The 18780-nt window shown below is 49.6% G+C and overlaps 1 protein-coding gene across 3 annotated transcripts in view; it reads right to left on the bottom strand.

The window, feature by feature from the left end:
- Window positions 1–18780, bottom strand: part of LOC149370127 (adenylate cyclase type 3-like) — a 420278-nt gene that overhangs the window by 367222 nt on the left and 34276 nt on the right. The window contains exon 1 of one of the 3 annotated variants that reach the window (XM_089560152.1): window positions 16129–16367. The exons of the other annotated variants lie outside the window; for them this stretch is intronic. Within the exon in view, the coding sequence (XP_089416278.1) occupies window positions 16129–16259 (131 nt within the window). The 5' untranslated portion in view covers window positions 16260–16367. Of the gene's footprint in view, window positions 1–16128; window positions 16368–18780 lie in introns of those variants that run through there. 3 annotated transcript variants of the gene reach the window in all.

Raw genomic sequence — 18780 nt, 5'->3', positions numbered from 1 at the left:
AGCCGCCGATCCCTTCCTTCGATTATCGCATTGCTTCTACCGTCGAATATCAGCGATTACTGGAGGTATTAACTTGCGTTCATTTTCGGATATAAATGTGTTTTTGTACGTGTGTTTGTTTCCATCTCCAGATAGCAAACACGTGGGTTATAGCTGTTTCCGTAAACGTGTGGAAACGGAACAAAAAAAATTAAACATCGAAAGCGATATTGTTTGTGAAAGGTGGAAATGCTTTTGGGGTTTCATGCTGCGTGGTATACCCAACAATTCTGAACCAAAGCATTTTAGCGGGAAACCGTGTATGAACGCAGTTTTTGATATAATGTAGGGTTTCACTATAACCATCAATATATACGCAGATCACCCGACGGCACTCTTGCATTTTTTTTCTATTAACGTTTTTTTCTATCGTCAGAAACGTTCTCCATAATAGCGTTCTACGGCAGTCTTAACTGTTCGATGTCATAGATGGGAATTCTTTAAAAGAAAAATTTTGCGACATAGAAGAATGGACCATTGCCGTCAATATTTCCATAAGAGTATCTTACATGTTTTTTAATTTTTTTATTTACACAGTACTACTGATCTCATATGGTCCAGGTAGGATGGGGAAAAACTAGGAAGGCTCGCTGTTCGTAGCGCCAACTACTACAGTTCAGTACAATACAAACAATAGACACAATTCAAGGAGAGGGCTGAGTCGGACTGGTTGGTTCATGTTGAATGGTACGGCAAAACAGCGCTGACGGACAGGACGGAAGAAGATGAGACAAACCGCCGCTTCGTCGTCGTTTTCGACTCAGTGCAGAGGCCGCGCGGCGCGTTAGGCACGTGGCAGTATATATATTTGTCAGCCCTTTCTAACTAGGGGCCAAACTGTAGTTATGGTTGCGTCTGGTTATCCGAGTTAAAGAGTTCGTGGCGTATAAAGTTCTGGTGAAATACCAAATTTTTTATTTACCCGTGAATGAAGAAAGATCAATCGAGAAATTTTTCGTCTGATGTGGAAAGGCTGTATTTGGCTGCCTACCATTAGAGCAGACGGAGAGTCGGTATTTCTGTATTTATTGTATGTAAAATTAACTGCACGTCCTCTGCACTTTCTCCAGCTCGAAAATGTATTTGTGTGTGCGTGTGTGTGTGTGTGCGCGCGTGCGTGCGTGCGTGTGTGTGTGTGTGTGCGTGTGTGTGTGCGTGCGTGTGTGTGTGTGTGCGTGCGTGCGCGTGTGCGTGCGTGTGAGTGTGTGTGTGTGTGTGTGTGCGTGCGCGCGCGCGCGTGTGTGTGTGTGTGTGTGTGTGTGTGTGTGTGTGTGTGTGTGTGTGTGTGTGTGTGTGTGTGTGTGTGTGTGTGTGTGTGTGTGTGTGTGTGTGTGCGCGCGCGCGCGCGTGTGCGTGTGCGCGTGTGCGTGTGCGTGTGTGGGAGGGGGGGAATCCCAGACTATGTCTTCATATTTGAGTTTCGACCTAATGAGTGATATATATGCCAACTTTCTAACGCTGCTGGGTGTTCCGTTAAGTTTATGTTTCAAGAGGCCTAATTTTCTTTTCGCAGATGACGTTATATAATTAATGTGGTTTGTCCAACAAAGCTGAGAATTAATTATAACACCTAGGTACTTGTAACGTTTAACTTCGGAAATAGGTCTGTTATTTATACAGTAGTTTAACCTCACTGCCATTTTCTTTCTTGTTGCGCGCATAAATACTGTTTTGTCTACATTAGTCACCATTCCACATTTGTCGCACCAGTTCATAACATCGTTAAGAGCAGTATTTAGCACCGCTTCATCCGAAGGTGAGTGGATCAGTTCATACAGCATACAATCGTCAGCAAGCAACACTGGGATCAATGGCAAAAACTATATCATTTATATAAACTAAAAACAGTAAGGGGCCAAGTACATTCCCTCGGGCAACACCTGAGGAGACAGGAATAGGTGAGGAACAAGCCTCAGAAGCAATTTATTGTGCAGAACCTTGTCAAACGCCTATCTAAAATAAAAAAAACTGTAGCTATTCGTCCGGAATTATCTAACGTCGTGCTGGAATTATGAATAGCCGCGACTAACTGTGTGAGGGAAGAAAACCCTTTTCTGAAACCATGCTGGCACGCGGTTAAGGCTGCGTCAGTATTGAATATCTTAATAATGTAATTAGCGACATTATATGATCAAGCACCTTACAACAAGTGGATACATGGGAAATCGGGCGATAGTTCTTAGCACACAACCTGTATCCTTTCTTATAAACAGGATCAACTTCACCTGTAGTCCCATCAAGAGGCAAAGAAAAAGATGACAAAGACATACGAAAAAAATTAAAAATGGGCTAGAGATTCTGCGTAGAGGGTAGGAATACGTTTGGGATATTGTCAGGGCCAACAAAACATTTGGGGTCTAATTTCAGCAACATTTCAACCACACCTTCATAGGATACCAAGTGTACATTGTCAATTCATGGCTCGCATTGGAGCTCGGGATCATCATCTTGAATAAACACGGAATTAAAATAACTGCTAAAATGTTCAGCAATAGCTTCGCGACATGTGACAACATTTCCGTCAACAAGAACTTGGTCAATAGGCGTACGAGTGTCTCGAATGTAAATTCCAAAATTTCTGTGAGTCATTTCTGATAAACTGTGGAATGCTTTCATTAAAATATCGTTGTCTAGACGATCTTATACTAGATGAAAGCTCAGCTTTGAGGTTCCCGAAGATAACAGGATTGGAAGACTTTTTCCGTGTTAGATGTTTCATCTTTCTCTTTAAATGAGTGCCAATTTTCCAATGCCAACTTTTAAAACATTTTCTGCGAGAATGTTGGACATCCTTGCGCACGCGGCAGCTCTATAGTCGGATACAAGTCAAGAACGCAGCGGCTTTTCCCCGTCAAAGGACCCCCTTCCAGTCAATGGCGACGGCTGATTCTCATGACCCTGCTAGTGTCACAAAGCAGGGAGTGGTAGATAAAAGGTGATAGTCCCCCCCTCCATAGTCGGGTATAGACCCGTCTATCCATTGTGGCGCCGCTCTCTACATTGTCCCACTAGCAGGGTCATGAGAATCGTCCGACGCCATTGGCTGGAAGGGCGTCATTTGACGGGCAAAAGTCGCTGCGTTCTTGAGTTGGGTCCGACTATGGCAGAGTTTGCCGATACGCTCCGTCATAGGGCGCTGATCAAGCGAATAGTCGACAGATATTGCTAAAACTTGGAGGACAAGTAATCCCCGTTAGCTGTGACAATTCGATAGCATAAGAAGCTAGTTGCGAGCTGCAGTGCGTGTCCACACATGCCATACAAGTGGAGATCTTTCCCTCTCTCCACTTTGCCACCTGAAAACCGCGGCCGGTGGCAGGTCGCAGCGGGCTCTCCCCTCTACCAGCCTTTATAGGTGGTGCCCCAGATACCACCCGTGACACCTGCTAGAGTGGCCCTGTCCTGCTAGCTCGCAGCGTTGTACACCGTTCCAATTGTTTTTATGCGATGGCATAAGAGCCCCATGCCTCCACACCCACCGGCGGTGTCACACTTTTCCACCAGCCAGATGGCAGGTGGAAAAGTGTGACACCGCCGGTGGGTGTGGAAACATGGGGCTCTCATGCTGTCACATAAAAGCAATTGGAACGGTGTACAACGCTGCGAGCAAGCAAGACCAGGTCACTCTACTCTGGTCTCCAGCCTTCGGGGAAGGCCAAATTGCTGCACGGAACTCTAACCGAACACTTCCACTCAGCCGCGAATCCATCCATTCATTCATAGCTAGGGCCGGTCTTCTGTTTGTTCGATGGCAGCGCAGGGCCAATGGGAAAAGAGTGTAGCGGCAGTCATCATGGCGTCATCATTGCCTTATGCCGCATTCCAGTCAGCGATGCGGTGCAAGTTTTCTTGCTCCGCGAAACCGAAGAGCGTGTTTCAATGGGCGAATTGGACGAAGATGCTCAGTTTTGATTGGACTGCGACGGATATCTTGCTCCTTCGCGGATTCGAAGAGCTGTTAAGGATCGGCGTTGTAATGCGCCATTAGTCATTTCGCGAACCAGCTGGCGTTCATAACTTGTTGTACCCCGAGGGTAAGCGGCTGGAATTTGTTTAGATCTTAAACCACATTGTCATGTTATCAAGCAGCCAGCCCAAGGAAAGTTAATCTGGGTAATAAAACTAAGTGTATCGGATTGTCCTGAATCTTTACAGGAAGCTTTATACTGTGCTTGTTCAAGCTCAGAGCCGCCAGCAGTCCGCTCTATCATTTTGTCTGTGATACGACCATACTTATCTCCAATGATCGCAGGCACGCGCAACTGCTTCCACATTGTTCCAGATTCGTGTAATTACTTTAGCGCCTTATCTCGAAGATTCCTTGAAAGCTTTAAATTGAGCGCGACCGAGGCATTCAGTTCATTGTGGGTGTAGGTCCGCCCAATAAACAGTTTCTATCGGAAGCCCTTTTCGCTGTCTTCTTGACTGCCGGACTGCCGTCACCACTACCTGACACCTGTGGAGGTGCTGACGTGCAGTTTTGCTATGCCCCCCAAGATGAACCCAAACTAGCCATAAAGCCCGCTTGTAGGTTGCCCACAACCTGTCCACCTGCCAGAGGCTGCGGACAAACAATAGTGAAACCTGAGATTTTAGCAAAATTCCTTGAGGCCAAAGCAATGGCACTCCGTTTTTAGTGCGCAGGCACTGTTGGCCCCCTAACCTAGACAATTCCGGTGTGTGCTGAAGCCTCTGAAAACAGTCACTTGATGCGGGAGAAGGCGGGAAATAAACGAGATTTTGAATGGGGGCTGACTTTGGGCAACCTGGAGAAATAAATATTGCTGCTGCTGGGTTTCGAACCCCCGGCGGCGCGGACGGATTAGCTTCGCTAGCCACTGCACGAGAGCACTAAGCTATCGCCGCAGCCGATCGCGCCCCGTGTTAAACTGCACCACTATTTCGCGCTGTGCATTGCACATCGTCGTCCTCATCAACTGCCATCTATGCGCAAGCCAAGAAAGCAAAGGAAGCATGCTTTCAAACGTGCCTTCAGGCACGTGGCGTTGACGTCTACCTGCAGAAGCCTGCTTCCACTCAATATTTCGTGCTTATCAATTAAACCGCCAGCAACTTGTTTTTTTTTTTTTTTTTGTGAGCATGATTTCGCAGCGAATTCATGGCCGCACTGGCCGCGTTTCAACGCAGACGAAAAACATAAATGCCTGTTCACTGCGTATTATGTGTGAAAAGATCCGAAATTGTCTAAACCAATATGCCCGTACCCAGCGGGGTTTTTATTAGAGTACAGATGCGGTGTTAGGAGGCGAAGGCATACATTCAAAGACGGTCTTGTAACAGACGGCTGCCCGCCGAGTAGTCGAGGGAAGGTCCTTCTCCAGCGGTTCTTCGAGACTTTAAATGTCCAGTCGTGACGGGTAACGCACAACGGAGCAGATGCGGAGCGCCTTTTAGTATACACCCGACGGCGAGTGCTCACATGTAGCTGAAACAGCCCAAGCCAGCGGTGCCGTGAACTTTATTTGGCGAACGCACTCATGCAAATGAGCCATGTGTCCGGTGTTTACGACAGTCCACTTAGTACGCCGCTATTGCGCAGCCCACTGGTGTATTTCGCACTTTTTTTCTTTTCAACTTCTTCTCTTGCACCGTTCAGTGCGGCCGGGCGTGAGCACACGAAGTTACTTGGGCATAGCACTGTTCGTGGCGCTGATGAAACTCGGTCTAAAAATCACGTCGTCAGCTTTGTCTCATTTCGGGTCAGCAAAAACAGTAAACGCTGTGGTTTATTAATAAACTGCTTCTAAGATTTTCGCGCCGCAGTTCCGTCATTTCCGAGACGTTACGGGAAGAAGCAATATCATAGAGAAGGGCAAGAGACTTATTCACAGTATTTACCTCTGTTTTGCATGCGTTGAAGCCGATAACAGCCGCTGTAGAAGAGGGAGCGTAACCGCGATTTCATCATTAGCACGTGCTGGCAGGCTTCACCGCGCAGAAAACGACCATGCGGCTACACTACTTGGCCACATGACGGATATGTCTTTGCGGAGAAGGCATACACCAGACTGTAAGCTTTGCTCATGGCCGCCTGCGAAGCCAGCGGGACGTCCATACCGTGAAGCACACCAAGCGCACTGCCAAGCAGCTTTACCCATGAGGCCCAACATTTTCGTACTGGTTCGATGCTGCGAGCTGAAACCACCACGCATAGCATCTGCTCTGTCCAGCACCGCACAATGTATGCACGCAGAAAACTTACCCTCCCCTCAAGCATAGCCTGCATGGGGAGCTTGTCGAGACAGATAGGCTGTGGATTGAGGTCGATAGAAGACCTTACCCGCATCATTAATCTATTGTGGGCAATGAAGAAATCCTAATAAAAAAAAACAGAAGGGGCCACGGCGGCGGCCGCGCTTCGATGGAGGCGAAACGCAAGAGCCGCCCGTGTGCTGTGCGATGTCAGTGCACGTTAAAGATCCCCAGGTGGTCGGAATTTCCGGAGCCCTCCGCTACGGCACCTCTTTCTCTCCCTTTCCTCTTTCACTCCCACCTTCCTCCCTTCCCTTACGGCGCGGTTCGGATGTCCACCCAGATATGTGAGACAATTACTGCGCCATTTCCTTTCCTCACAAAGCGATTATGCTAATACTACCAAAAAAAGTTTTAAAAAAATTGGCAAAGATGAAACGGGGAAAGACATTACAAGGATAAAAGCAGGAAAGGGAGCTAAAGCTAGGATACCATCATGGCCGCCATGCCGTGGGTGCGAGGCGCCACCAGGACCGTCTAAAAACTCCCTTTTCCTCCTTGTTCCTCCTCTTCGGTTGTCGAAATCCTGGGTGACGCGTAGGATGTAAGATGAGAGGATTTGCGGGATGTCGCTAGACCCTGGAGTTTGTCTAGACAGCCCGTCAGCTTTGTCGCGTTATTTGACTCCGACGCTCTCTTCTTCGCCGAGAATTGGTCCCGCGCCCCGCTATCCGATGACAGGCTGCGCGGTGCGCGTCCTCTGTGCCATGCTGCGCCTCGGCACAGTGGCCGAGGTCATTCCAGTTCCCCCGTACTCCAACACACGGATCACTGCGAGCGTGCTGTGTTGCTTCAGTTCCACGTGCAGTTTAGATTCCGTTTTCACACCGTGGCACCGTTACAAGTCGGCACCCAATGCGAAATGACCAGCGGGCTTCATCAGCGGTCCGTTATACCCCGTTGTAGAGAAGTTTTGCTTCGCGAAAACAAGAGTAATAAACACAGGGGCTTCTGTGAGATCTTCCGAAGGTAACACCAATTCCTTGTTTACATCCATTTTTTCGTTGTAAACCCTTTCTTTAAAGCGAGGTATGCCGTATTATGTTGACGCGATAGCGTTAACCAGGCCCCGTTAACCAGAAAAGCTGGTGTCGGCGTTGTCGGCGAAAAATCGCGGACATGGCTCTGGCAAGTGATCCCCAGAAAGCAACCTGGGAGGCAGGTGGACTTTCTAGGTCAAGCGACCTTGCTGCTTCATCACAACCTGCCCATCAAATAGTGAGCAAGCTGCCCGCCGTGGCAGGTGGCAGTTAAATTAATGATTGGTCGCTCGGGAAGAGCGACCTGGGCCACACAAGCCCCGCCGCTCGAAGCCCCTGCCATCGTAGGGCAGTGGCGCATCGCTTAACCGCTGCACCACTGTGTCAGGAAGGGTATGAGGATTCCCAAGGATCTATGAATGTAAAGTAGAGAATGACATTCTGCATGTATGGGAATTAACCCGTTATGCTATCGCGTGATACCCTTAAATATTGCTACTATTATTTGGCGCCATAACACAGAGACCATCGCAGGAAATCATGAATGGTTCCGGCTGGCAACAGCTGCATTAGAACCACAATAGCGACCTCTTCAAGGAAGTGGAAGGGGAGTAAGAGAAAGTGTATAGCAACAGTGAGGAGAGAAATAAAACACAACACTCGGAACACCAGTGTAGCAGAACAAGGCGTTTGGAACAAATTGAAGGGTCCAAGACACGCAGCGCGATGTACAGTACGCTACCGGTACACATAATATCACAAACCGTAGCACAACGGTTGTGATGACAAAAAGGTGTGGGGCACTTTACCGTCTCGAAATCGCAGCATACTAGGCCCTTTTACAGAGTACTTCACCCAAAAAAAGCCTAACAGCGGGCCATTAGAAAACCGAGGGTACCCGGCGGCACTGGGGATCGAAGCCACCACTCGAACGTGAGACGGATGCTCGCATTTGGGCGCATACTCCTTGCAGTACACACTAGAGGATGGCGGAATGCTATAGCCTACTATCTTAGACGCTCGGCTTTAGAAGTGCACGATGCACCTGGGCGCGCCAAGATGCACGACCATGCGAGAAGATAGAAGTTCTGTAGAATATATCACAATGTCACAGACCAGTGGAATGTTTCTGGTCAGGAATTCTCTCGGGGCTCAGCCATCGGCGAACGAAGCCGACACTGGAATTCCAGGAGTGGTATGTTCTAGAGCGGTGGTACGGGTGCGCTGTTTTTTTTTTTAAATGGAGAATGCAGGCATAGCCGACTCGACGACGCCTGTCACGGAAGACTGACCTTTTGCGTTCCCTCCTGCTCTCCCGCGCGGCGCTCTGAGGGAGCTGAGCGGGTTCATGCGTCCCCTCTGCCCCGTCGTCACCGCGTTGACAAAAGCGCCACAATGATGATGGAAAGGGAAGAAGTATGCTAGCTGCCGGCCCGTCCAGGTTGCAGAGGGCGGTTGGGACAGTCGGGAGGAAATAGGCAGCTGAAGAGGTTGGGTGGTGTGTTTGCGGGCGTGGAGGGCCGAGTTACCGCGCCGAGGCACGCGTTCCATCGCACAAGGCCCGCCGCCGTCGAGCCATCGTCGCATCCACAACCACCCGAACCAGAGTCATCGCCGCAGCCCCCGTATGTGAATTGTCCGTCGGACTTTCTGCTTTTCTAGCTCTAACTTTTGTATATTACTTCTTTTCATGCCCTGTACGCCTTCTTGTTCTCTGTAGTTGGATTTGTGTGTTCTTAGTATTGTTCTCTCTTGCTTGTCGCGTTTTGTATAGTTTTTCGGCTACTCCTCTGTTTGTTTTTACATGTTTTTTGTGTTTCCCTGCATGCGATTAAATATTTGTTTTACACCCGCAACCCCTTGAGTTCCTTTGGAGGACTGACGCACCGACACACGTGCACCACGCACGGGCTGACCGACCTCAAAAAAAAAATAAATGTTGCACAACGTTCGCTTTTAGGCCACAGGGGAGCGTAAAGCGGCCCCTGTGCCTCGACGGCTTGCACCAGGCAGCCGGTTGGTGGGCGATAGTTGTGACAATAATTGGCGTCCGCGACAGGACCGGTCAGCCGCGTGTCGGGGCTGAGGCTCCGAAGGGACTAAGGAGAGGGTCGTGCTAGTGGTTAGATATCCACTGTTTCCTGAGCACGATGGCAGAGGTCGAGTTTGACAAATTGGTCGAGCAGGGAAAAAGCTTCGGCTTCGACGGGAAAGAACTGTTCTCGTGGATTGAACAGGAGCGTGCTAGGCGCCGAGAGGAGAGAAATGCAGAACGCACTTGGCGCAAGGAGGAAACCGAACGCGAAGCACGTATGAGAGATGAGGAGTTGGAGAGGCAACGAGAAGAATCCAATATAAGAATGGCTTTGCTAGAAAAGGAAAAGGAGGTGTTGTTGTTGAGGCGGGAACCCGCTAGTGTCTCTGAAACGGACTCCAGGTCCGGCTCGGAAGAGAGAGGGGCGGTTAAAGGGAACAAAGTGAACCCGCACAAAGTTATGCCTGTTTTCGATGAGCAGCGCGATGACCTCGATGCCTATTTGAGGCGTTTTGAGCGCGTGGCAGAGAGCCAAGGTTGGCCACGGGATCAATGGGCCACTTATTTGAGCCTGTGTTTGAGCGGCGAGGCTCTAAACGTTTTTAGCCGAATGTCCGCGCCCGATTGTACGAGCTACGACAAGCTGAAGCAAGCTCTGATGCTGCGATTTCGGCTGACGGAGGAAGGATTCCGAGAGAAGTTTAAGGGGGCATCGCCCATGAATGGAGAAACGTGCTCCCAGTTTGTGACTCGGCTGAGGAACTTCCTCGAGCGGTGGGTAGAGCTTTCCAGCACCAAGAAGGAGTATAAGGCTTTGTTTGAGCTGATGGTGAAGGACCAGTTCCTTTCAAGCTGTGCGGCACCGCTGGAGCTCTTTCTTAAAGAGAAAAAGGACCCTACCCTCGAAGAACTGGTGGAAAGAGCGGAGCAGTACGTGGACGCTCACGCATGGGAAAATTTTTCAAAACTTGAAGCGCCAAAGAAAGAGCCGTCAGTTAGAGCCAGCTCGGATAAAAGGGGCGAAATGAAAGCCGAGAGCAAGTCGGCTGCGAAGCCGAATGACCTGAAAATTCAGAACTGTTTCCTCTGCTCACGCCTCGGCCACCGAGCCGAAGACTGCCGCGTTGGCAGAATGGAGGGCAACAGACAACCTCCGAAGTGTTTCAAGTGCGGGCGAACAGGCCACACTAGCTGGAAGTGTTGGCAGAAGAGCTCGACGAAGCCAACAGACGGCGCTGAAGAATCATCATCAGTATGTATCGAGGATGGATACATTGAATTGAAAAATGGGACAAAGGTTCCCGTTGTTGGCGCCGCTCTGTCTAACAAGGCTTTAACTATGAGTGAGAAGCTTCCTGTAGTCACCGGTTTGGTTGGCAACCAAAAGGTTCGCGTACTTAGAGACACCGGGTGCAACACGGTGATAGTGAGGAGGAGCCTGGTCGAAGATGCCGATCTCACAGGATTCAAATCTCCCGTATACCTCCTCGATCGGTCAGTTCTCATGCTTCCCGAGGCTTGGGTCGACGTTGACACCCCATACATCAAGGGACGGCTCCGTGCGAAGTGTGTGGAAGATCCCCTTTACGACCTTGTATTAGGCAACGTTGAAGGAGCCAGACATGCCGCCGACCCAGATCCCAGTTGGAAATTAGAAACGATGGCTGCGAAGATGCCGTCGTCAAAAGGGTCAGAGCCACCAGGGAGTGGTAGCGCTGCGGAGGTGGACGCCACCGGGAAAAATGGGAAGGCAGTTTCCGCTGACAGAGATGATGACCGGGCAAACGCCGTGCTGACGAGGGGGCAAGCCCGGGAGAACGGAAAACTACGAGGCCTGAGAGTGTCGGTCAACTCTGAAAACGTAAGCAGCGAAGTCCTATGCCAAGAGCAGAAGCGTGACCCCACGCTGCGGGCATGCTTTGACCGAGTGGATCGGATGGTACACAGCAGAAAGGGGGATAGCTACCAGTTCTTCCTCCAAGGCGGAGTTCTCCAACGCAAATTCACGTCTAGATTTGGACGGGATTACATTCAAGTAGTTGTTCCCACGAAATTTCGGACATCAGTGCTCGAACACGCTCACGGCAATGTAATGGGAGGACATCAGGGCCCCAGAAAAACAGTGCGCAAAGTTCGAAGTGAATTTTTCTGGCCGGGACTGCAGGCCGACGCGAAACGTTTTGTCATGTCCTGCGGCTCCTGCCAGCGATCCACTCCCAGAGGCCACACATGAAGGGCACCCCGTGCAAATGTTCCAGTCACTGATTGCCCTTGCAGAGAGTGATAACGTCGGGGCAGACTACACGAGTCAGGTAGACTAATTGGCCGAGGTGGGTTGTTTAGATTGCGGTCGCATCTTTCTAGTGTCAGTTTTCCTTTTTTGTGTGTCCGCTATCTTGATTACATGCAGTGATCTTTTGTATACCCTTGACTGTGTCCACTGTGATGACGTTGTGTCGTAATATAAATGTAAGCTGTATGCTGTTACGATGTGACACGTGTCATGTGATGCCCGAATTGGACTTCATGTGGACGTCGACAGTGAGTGCAGTGCGGTGCGCGTGAACTGACAAGCGTCCGCGAGATCGAGTGCAGATACTCTTGCGTGTGTGAAGAGACTGTCGTGACTGTGCGGTGGTGAAATGATTGAATAGCCGCTTGTATGGCTGTAGGTTGTAACATGTACGCCACTTTTGAGTGCTCATTGCTTTTTGTGTGTGTTTGTGACGCGGAACGGTTAAAACCTTTTTTTCCATGTTCTCGTTGTTGATAGCGATTTGGCGTTGGTCTGTGCCTAGCAAAATATTATGGTATAATATTCTTTAGTGGGGGGCTGTGTCACAGACCAGTGGAATGTTTCTGGTCAGGAATTCTCTCGGGGCTCAGCCATCGGCGAACGAAGCCGACACTGGAATTCCAGGAGTGGTATGTTCTAGAGCGGTGGTACGGGTGCGCTGTTTTTTTTTTTTTAAATGGAGAATGCAGGCATAGCCGACTCGACGACGCCTGTCACGGAAGACTGACCTTTTGCGTTCCCTCCTGCTCTCCCGCGCGGCGCTCTGAGGGAGCTGAGCGGGTTCATGCGTCCCCTCTGCCCCGTCGTCACCGCGTTGACAAAAGCGCCACAATGATGAGGGAAAGGGAAGAAGTATGCTAACTGCCGGCCCGTCCAGGTTGCAGAGGGCGGTTGGGACAGTCGGGAGGAAATAGGCAGCTGAAGAGGTTGGGTGGTGTGTTTGCGGGCGTGGAGGGCCGAGTTACCGCGCCGAGGCACGCGTTCCATCGCACAAGGCCCGCCGCCGTCGAGCCATCGTCGCATCCACAACCACCCGAACCAGAGTCATCGCCGCAGCCCCCGTATGTGAATTGTCCGTCGGACTTTCGGCTTTTCTAGCTCTAACTTTTGAATATTACTTCTTTTCATGCCCTGTACGCCTTCTTGTTCTCTGTAGTTGGATTTGTGTGTTCTTAGTATTGCTCTCTCTTGCTCGTCGCGCTTTGTATAGTTTTTCGGCTACTCCTCTGTTTGTTTTTACATGTTTTTTGTGTTTCCCTGTATGCGATTAAATATTTGTTTTACACCCGCAACCCCTGAGTTCCTTTGGAGGACTGACGCACCGACACACGTGCACCTCGCACGGGCTGACCGACCTCAACAAATAAATGTTGCACAACGTTCGCTTTTAGGCCACAGGGGAGCGTAAAGCGGCCCCTGTGCCTCGACGGCTTGCACCAGGCAGCCGGTTGGTGGGCGATAGTTGTGACACACAAGGTACACCTGTAGTCGCCGGCGCTGAGCAAACATCCCGGCGCGATGCGACTGAAACGTGGGGCCACTGCAAAATGAGGTAAGGAACCTTCTTGAAAGAATTAATGGAGGAGCTAGAAAAACAATGCGCCCGCCCCTGCCGGTTTAAAAGCTGGGCGGCGGGGTGATTCAACAGAGATGTGCGGGTCACAGTGCGGTTTGGGCAAGTGACGATCCGTCAACATACGTGCATCTGCTACGACGTCGTGTTGTCGCTGTCGCGATTCGGAAGTGGATGTCGGAGAAAATGAGTTTCTGTCGGTATTTCCTTCAGATCCGCCATATCGAGAAAAATTTCCCCTCACCGTAGTGCGAAAGGCTTGCAGGCGTTTAACAACTGGCGGGTGTAACTGAATGGTGGTTTTATAATTTTATGTTTGTAAACAAGTAGCTTTGTGTGCGCTATGCAAACAGCGGTCATCAATGCGTGTAGCACTTTTCGAGTAACCAAGCGAGATTCTGCAAATCTGTCGTCACAGTGCTCATCGCAGAATAACGCTAAGTGGCACAAGACGGAATCAAATTGCGCATGAAATCAATGTACCTCTATAAGAGCTGGGGAAATACGAGGATTCTTATTTATCACGGGGATAGCCTTACTACAACTCTTAACACTGACAGTGAAAACTAGCATGAAAGTCCTTAACTTCTAACTTTTCGTCGTTACTCGTTACTTCATTAAAGAAACGTAAAAACTAGCAAAATCGACACTGCTGTAGCCACATACTCACCGCATTCAATAAATCAATACAAAAAGCCACAAGCATCCTAGCCTCTGCTAAGCAGTACGGCCGATGAAATTTCAGACTGTTCCATCAGGAAGGTAGTCTCTTGCATCCAGTGGGCTTATATCCCGCCATATCTTCACCAGTTGGCACTATGAGTTCTGTTTAAAAACTTATGTTTGATGACGAAGTTTGCGTAATACAGTGATGAGCTGATATCTTTTTTTCTGACAGAACGGATGGCTGTTACGAGTTGCACAGAACATATCGTACCTGATACCCTGGGCAAAGGCGGTCAATTAATGATAGCGGTTTGAACTTCTAATTTCTTAGCGCAAGCTAAGACGTGAAAAGAATTTTGACCTCTTTAGTGAAATACGCGGAGCACGAAGCAGAAGAGCCGGCTGTTTGTTGTCTCCCAATGGGGGTCTGTCTAAGCGCATAGAACACGTATGACTGACCTACAAGAAAACCTGCCAGACAAGCATTGTGGCTCACAAGAGAAGAATTGTGCAGCTGCTTTGTCTTGGCGGTGACCGTGCGGTTCGCTAGAGAGCTCGAAGTGAAATGTTGCGTCTGGCAAACATCACCTCCCACGCATTCTTTCGTCCGTTCTTCCAGCGGTGGTCAAAAGGCAGCCCCGGCCGACTTCCGACCAGTCGTTTCGCGGTTCGATTCGGTTGCATGACTTGCACCACTCTTCAGACAAGACGGCCAGCGATAGTTGCCCAGATTACTATTGTTTGTAAGACGCCAAGAAAGCTAGTAGGCCTTCAAGTTGCCCAGCCCAGCCAACCAGAAGTCCGGTGAACTACAATCATCATCATCATCATCAGCCTAAATACGCCTACTGCAAGACAAAGGCCTCTCCTATATCTCTCCAAATAACCCTGCCCAGTGCTAGCTGAGGCCACCTAATCCCCTGCAAACTTCCTAATCTCATCCGCGTATTGAACTGAATTCAACTGAATTTTTATTCTCCAGATAGCAGTGGAAGGTTTTCAGGGCTCAAGGCTGCTCTGAGCATCTGACCCTTTGCCTTCCCCTTAGTAGAGCAAAAAAGTTATTTCGCAAACTTAAATTTAACCTAGGCCCGTTTTCTCGAAATATATTCGGCATACGCCGCGACCCATCCGCAGATGCATCGCAGTCCCAATGACCTCGCTACCTTATAGGAAAAGGGGAACGCCGTCAACGCATAGCCAAGGTGGCACAATGGGGTACCGCTGGCTGCTGCTGTTACCACTCCGGAAACAATGGCATTGTGCAGCCAGACAGACCTTATCGAGCTCTTCTTGCTGCAAATCGCACAACCGTCGTTAATGCATGAACCATGGACAGAACAACACTTCCTTGTGTACGCATACATCTGAAAACATATTCTCCACGAGCTGCGACGAAAGAATCGGACTTGTTGCGTCGCGAAGGGCATACGGGAAAGCAGTGGCAAGTCCCATGACTGGTACGGCCGCTTTAACGAGCCTGTGCCGGACATCGACGAGGAACGTACCAATTACTGGTCGTGTAAATGGCAAGGATTTGGAAGCATTTTCACTTAGGGGCATTCAGGATCGGCCTGTCCACTATGCGCCGAAACGTATTTGCTCTACCTTGTCGCCGCCGTGAAGACGCCTAGAGCATCTAAGGGTCAACACAACGTTTTGCAATGCCTCGTTTTGCCGCATTCACAGTACCGTTGTTAGTATGTTTGTGTGTGTGTGTGTGTGTGTGTGTGCGTGTGCGTGTGCGTGTGCGTGTGTGTGTGCGTGCGTGCGTGCGTGTGTGTGTGTGTGTGTGTGTGTGTGTGTGTGTGTGTGTGTGTGTGTGTGTGTGTGTGTGTGTGTGTGTGTGTGTGTGTGTGTGTGTGTGTGTGTGTGTGTGTGTGTGTGTGTGTGTGTGTGTGTGTGTGTGTGTGTGTGTGTGTGTGTTCATATGCGAAAGGGAGGAAAACAGATGCTTCTGTTGATTAGTCGTAAATGAATTCCGCCGTGCTACAAAGCAGAGGTTCCAACATTGGTCAAGTAAAACTCTAGTTTGGGCAAGTTGGTTCATGTTGCAATAAACACCAGTTGCAAGTTGGCGTCAGTCCTGTCGTTTGTGTGTCTTCCGTGTCCTCGTTCCTTGCGCCATTACCAGTTTTTTCGTTCCAACATTATTTTTGTTTTTCTTTTGTGCGTGTGCACGTTGGCAACGACAAAACGGGTAGTCAAAATACAAAGCACTCGCAAAAATTGGCCACTCCGACTAAGAAGCACCCTTGCTACGCACCTTTGCCGACGAAGATGACGATTCGTGGGCCGCACATGCTCTGTCGGAACGCGGACACGACAGTGGGTGGCGACGCCCGACCTCTTCTCCCCGTCGCAGCAGCAGAAACAGGAGCAGGGCCCTGGGCTCATTCTCTGCGCCCGGGAACCAGCGCGACACTCGGACACTGACGAGCCGCGGCGCCGGTGCACGGCGGACAAGCGCCAAAGCAGTAGCAACAAGGAAGTGCGCGGCGCCAAGGAAGCCTCGTCTTGACATCTCCTGCCGGGGGCGCGTCGTGTTCGAGCCCATCAAAACGATGCGGTCAGGTGCGAAGCGCGGCCGGTCCTCCTTCCTCCGCTTTTGTTGCTCGCTGCCACTCTCTCCCTCGACGCCATACATCCCCCCCGCTGGACGGCGCTTCGTCGTCGCTGTCGGTCAGCTCGCAGCGATGACATTTCACTCGAGCGAGGCGCTGCGTCAGTCGGCGTTCCCTTAGCGCCGCTTCGCTGGACGGCCGGGTCTTACGGAGCTTTCGTTATTCACCTATTTATTTGTTTTACCTCGAGGGCCTTTTCACCGGGCGCAACGTGAGGGCTGGGTATAGAATTGACGGCTGCAGAGTACTTGACATAGGAATGTCTGATATGACAGTAGAGAGGTCTGTCATCGAAGGAATGTCAACATCGTACTCATAATGTCATACTCTGTCTTACTGTACGCATGCTTGTGCAATCCTACAGTATGTGGACAGCACGTGGACTGGAGTCGTTTGCGTACAAAACGAATTTAGGCTTAGTGCAAAAGTTGATGAGGTACTTGATGTAGATATTAAAAAGAAGTGGACCAAACATGCTGCACTGAGGCACAGCTTTAACTAAATCAGAACGATGTGATTGAACTTGAATGAACTGCCGTCGAAAGCTGAGATATGATTTGATGAGTTCAAAGAGATGTCCGCGGACTCCATATATTTCTAGTTTTTTTTTAGTAAAGTGCAGTGATGAATGCAATCAAAGGCTTTTGAAAAATTAATGTCCATGTCAATAAAGAAAAGCAAAAAATACTTTTTTTTTTCGAACTAGGATCAAATAAACTGCTTCTGCTCGAGTAAGGCTGATTCAGTCGACTTGTTTTTCCTAAAGCCATACTGAGCAGACGAAATAAGGTTGTGAATATCAAAAAAGGAAGAATGTTGATAATACTCGAGTTTTTTCGGGCCTTAGGAAAAAAACGGTCACACGAAAATGGGTCGGTAATTGTTGATATCTTTAGGTTCTCCCTTCATGAGCAGCGCACTGACTTTTGCGATTTGCATTTTTCTCCGGACACAAGCACTCGACAAGCAAATGTAGAAAAAAATGAACCAAATAGGAGCATAAGACATCGAGCACAAATTTCACAGGATGAATTTGAACACCTCCAGCGAAAACCCTGGCGCGGACGAAGCTGCCTGATCTGCCCTCTCTGTAATCATCCTTATATTGAAGGTTAACGAAGTGAACAGGTTATCACTCTTTCATGGAAGCGCACTTGTGACATAACACGCAGGAAATTTTTTACGCCCATGTCTCTATTCTGTAGACTCTAGTTATTGTAGTTATGTATTGTAATTATGTCTTTGGCCTCGCATATATGGCAACGCGAAGCAACATTCCTTTGTCGTTCGGCTCGGCGTTGCTTTCAGAAATCAGTACTCATTCCCAACAGGCATGAACGACAGCCCTGCCTGTGTCCCCTGTGACTGGGATGGGACAACAGAACTACTGCTTTGTGATTGTCCTGCGTTTATCCCTGAAAGCCAAGGGCTGTACTGTGCGCAGTGCTCGTTCGCTGACGGAGAGCAAAATCCTCAGACGATGGCCACGTCGATCATCAACCCTGAAGACTTCCGAATCCTGGAAAACCGTCGTGCTTGTGCGGCAGCTTTTGAGCTAGCAGTTGTGCAGCACGCGCATCCTTAGCTGCTGTCCGTTACTCCTACGTCACAATTATCTTTCCTGTACTCCTTCTAATTCCTTCTTCCCCCACCCCCGTGCAAGGTAGCCAAATGAATACCCTTCTCGTTAACATGGCTGCCTTTCCTCTCTTTCGCTTTGACACTAAGTTCGTCATGTCTACATCGAAAAAGTATTGCTGATGAGAGTGAGCCTTGCAGGACGCCCGTTCTGTCGTCTCGGGTTGTCTGGTGTACTTCGAAAGTGCAGTCCTTTAGGAGTGCCTTGATGAAGTTTGTTTACAATCTTACGCCCCGCCGCGGTGGCTCAGTGGTTACGGCACTCGGCTGCTGGCCCGAACGACGCGGGTTCGATCCCGGCCGCGACGGCCGAATTTCGATGGAGGTGAAACTCCAGAGGCCCGTGTACTGTGCGATGTCAGTGCGCGTTAAAGAACCCCAGGTGGTCGAAATTTCCCAAGCCGTTCACTACGGCGTCCCTCATAGTCTGAGTCGCTTTGGGACGTTAAACCCTAATGAACCGTTTACAATCTTACGCCACTTTTGTTGACTGCAAGGTGAGGTGTTTGCGCTACTGAATCAAGCGTCCCAGGGTCTGTCTGTAATGAATGGAAGAAGTATGCAATTTCCAGGTAATAGGAGAACCTTGGGGCCACCATCATTTCCGTTAGTTTTCAATATGTCTAGGTTAATGGTCCTTGTTTGAGGTCGCCTAT

This window comes from Amblyomma mixtum, chromosome 1 (assembly GCF_055824585.1).
Source record: "Amblyomma mixtum isolate Tamu chromosome 1, ASM5582458v1, whole genome shotgun sequence".
NCBI lineage: Eukaryota > Metazoa > Arthropoda > Arachnida > Ixodida > Ixodidae > Amblyomma > Amblyomma mixtum.
The sequence above is the reverse complement of the archived record's forward strand: the minus strand, read 5'-3'. Positions and strand labels throughout refer to the sequence as shown.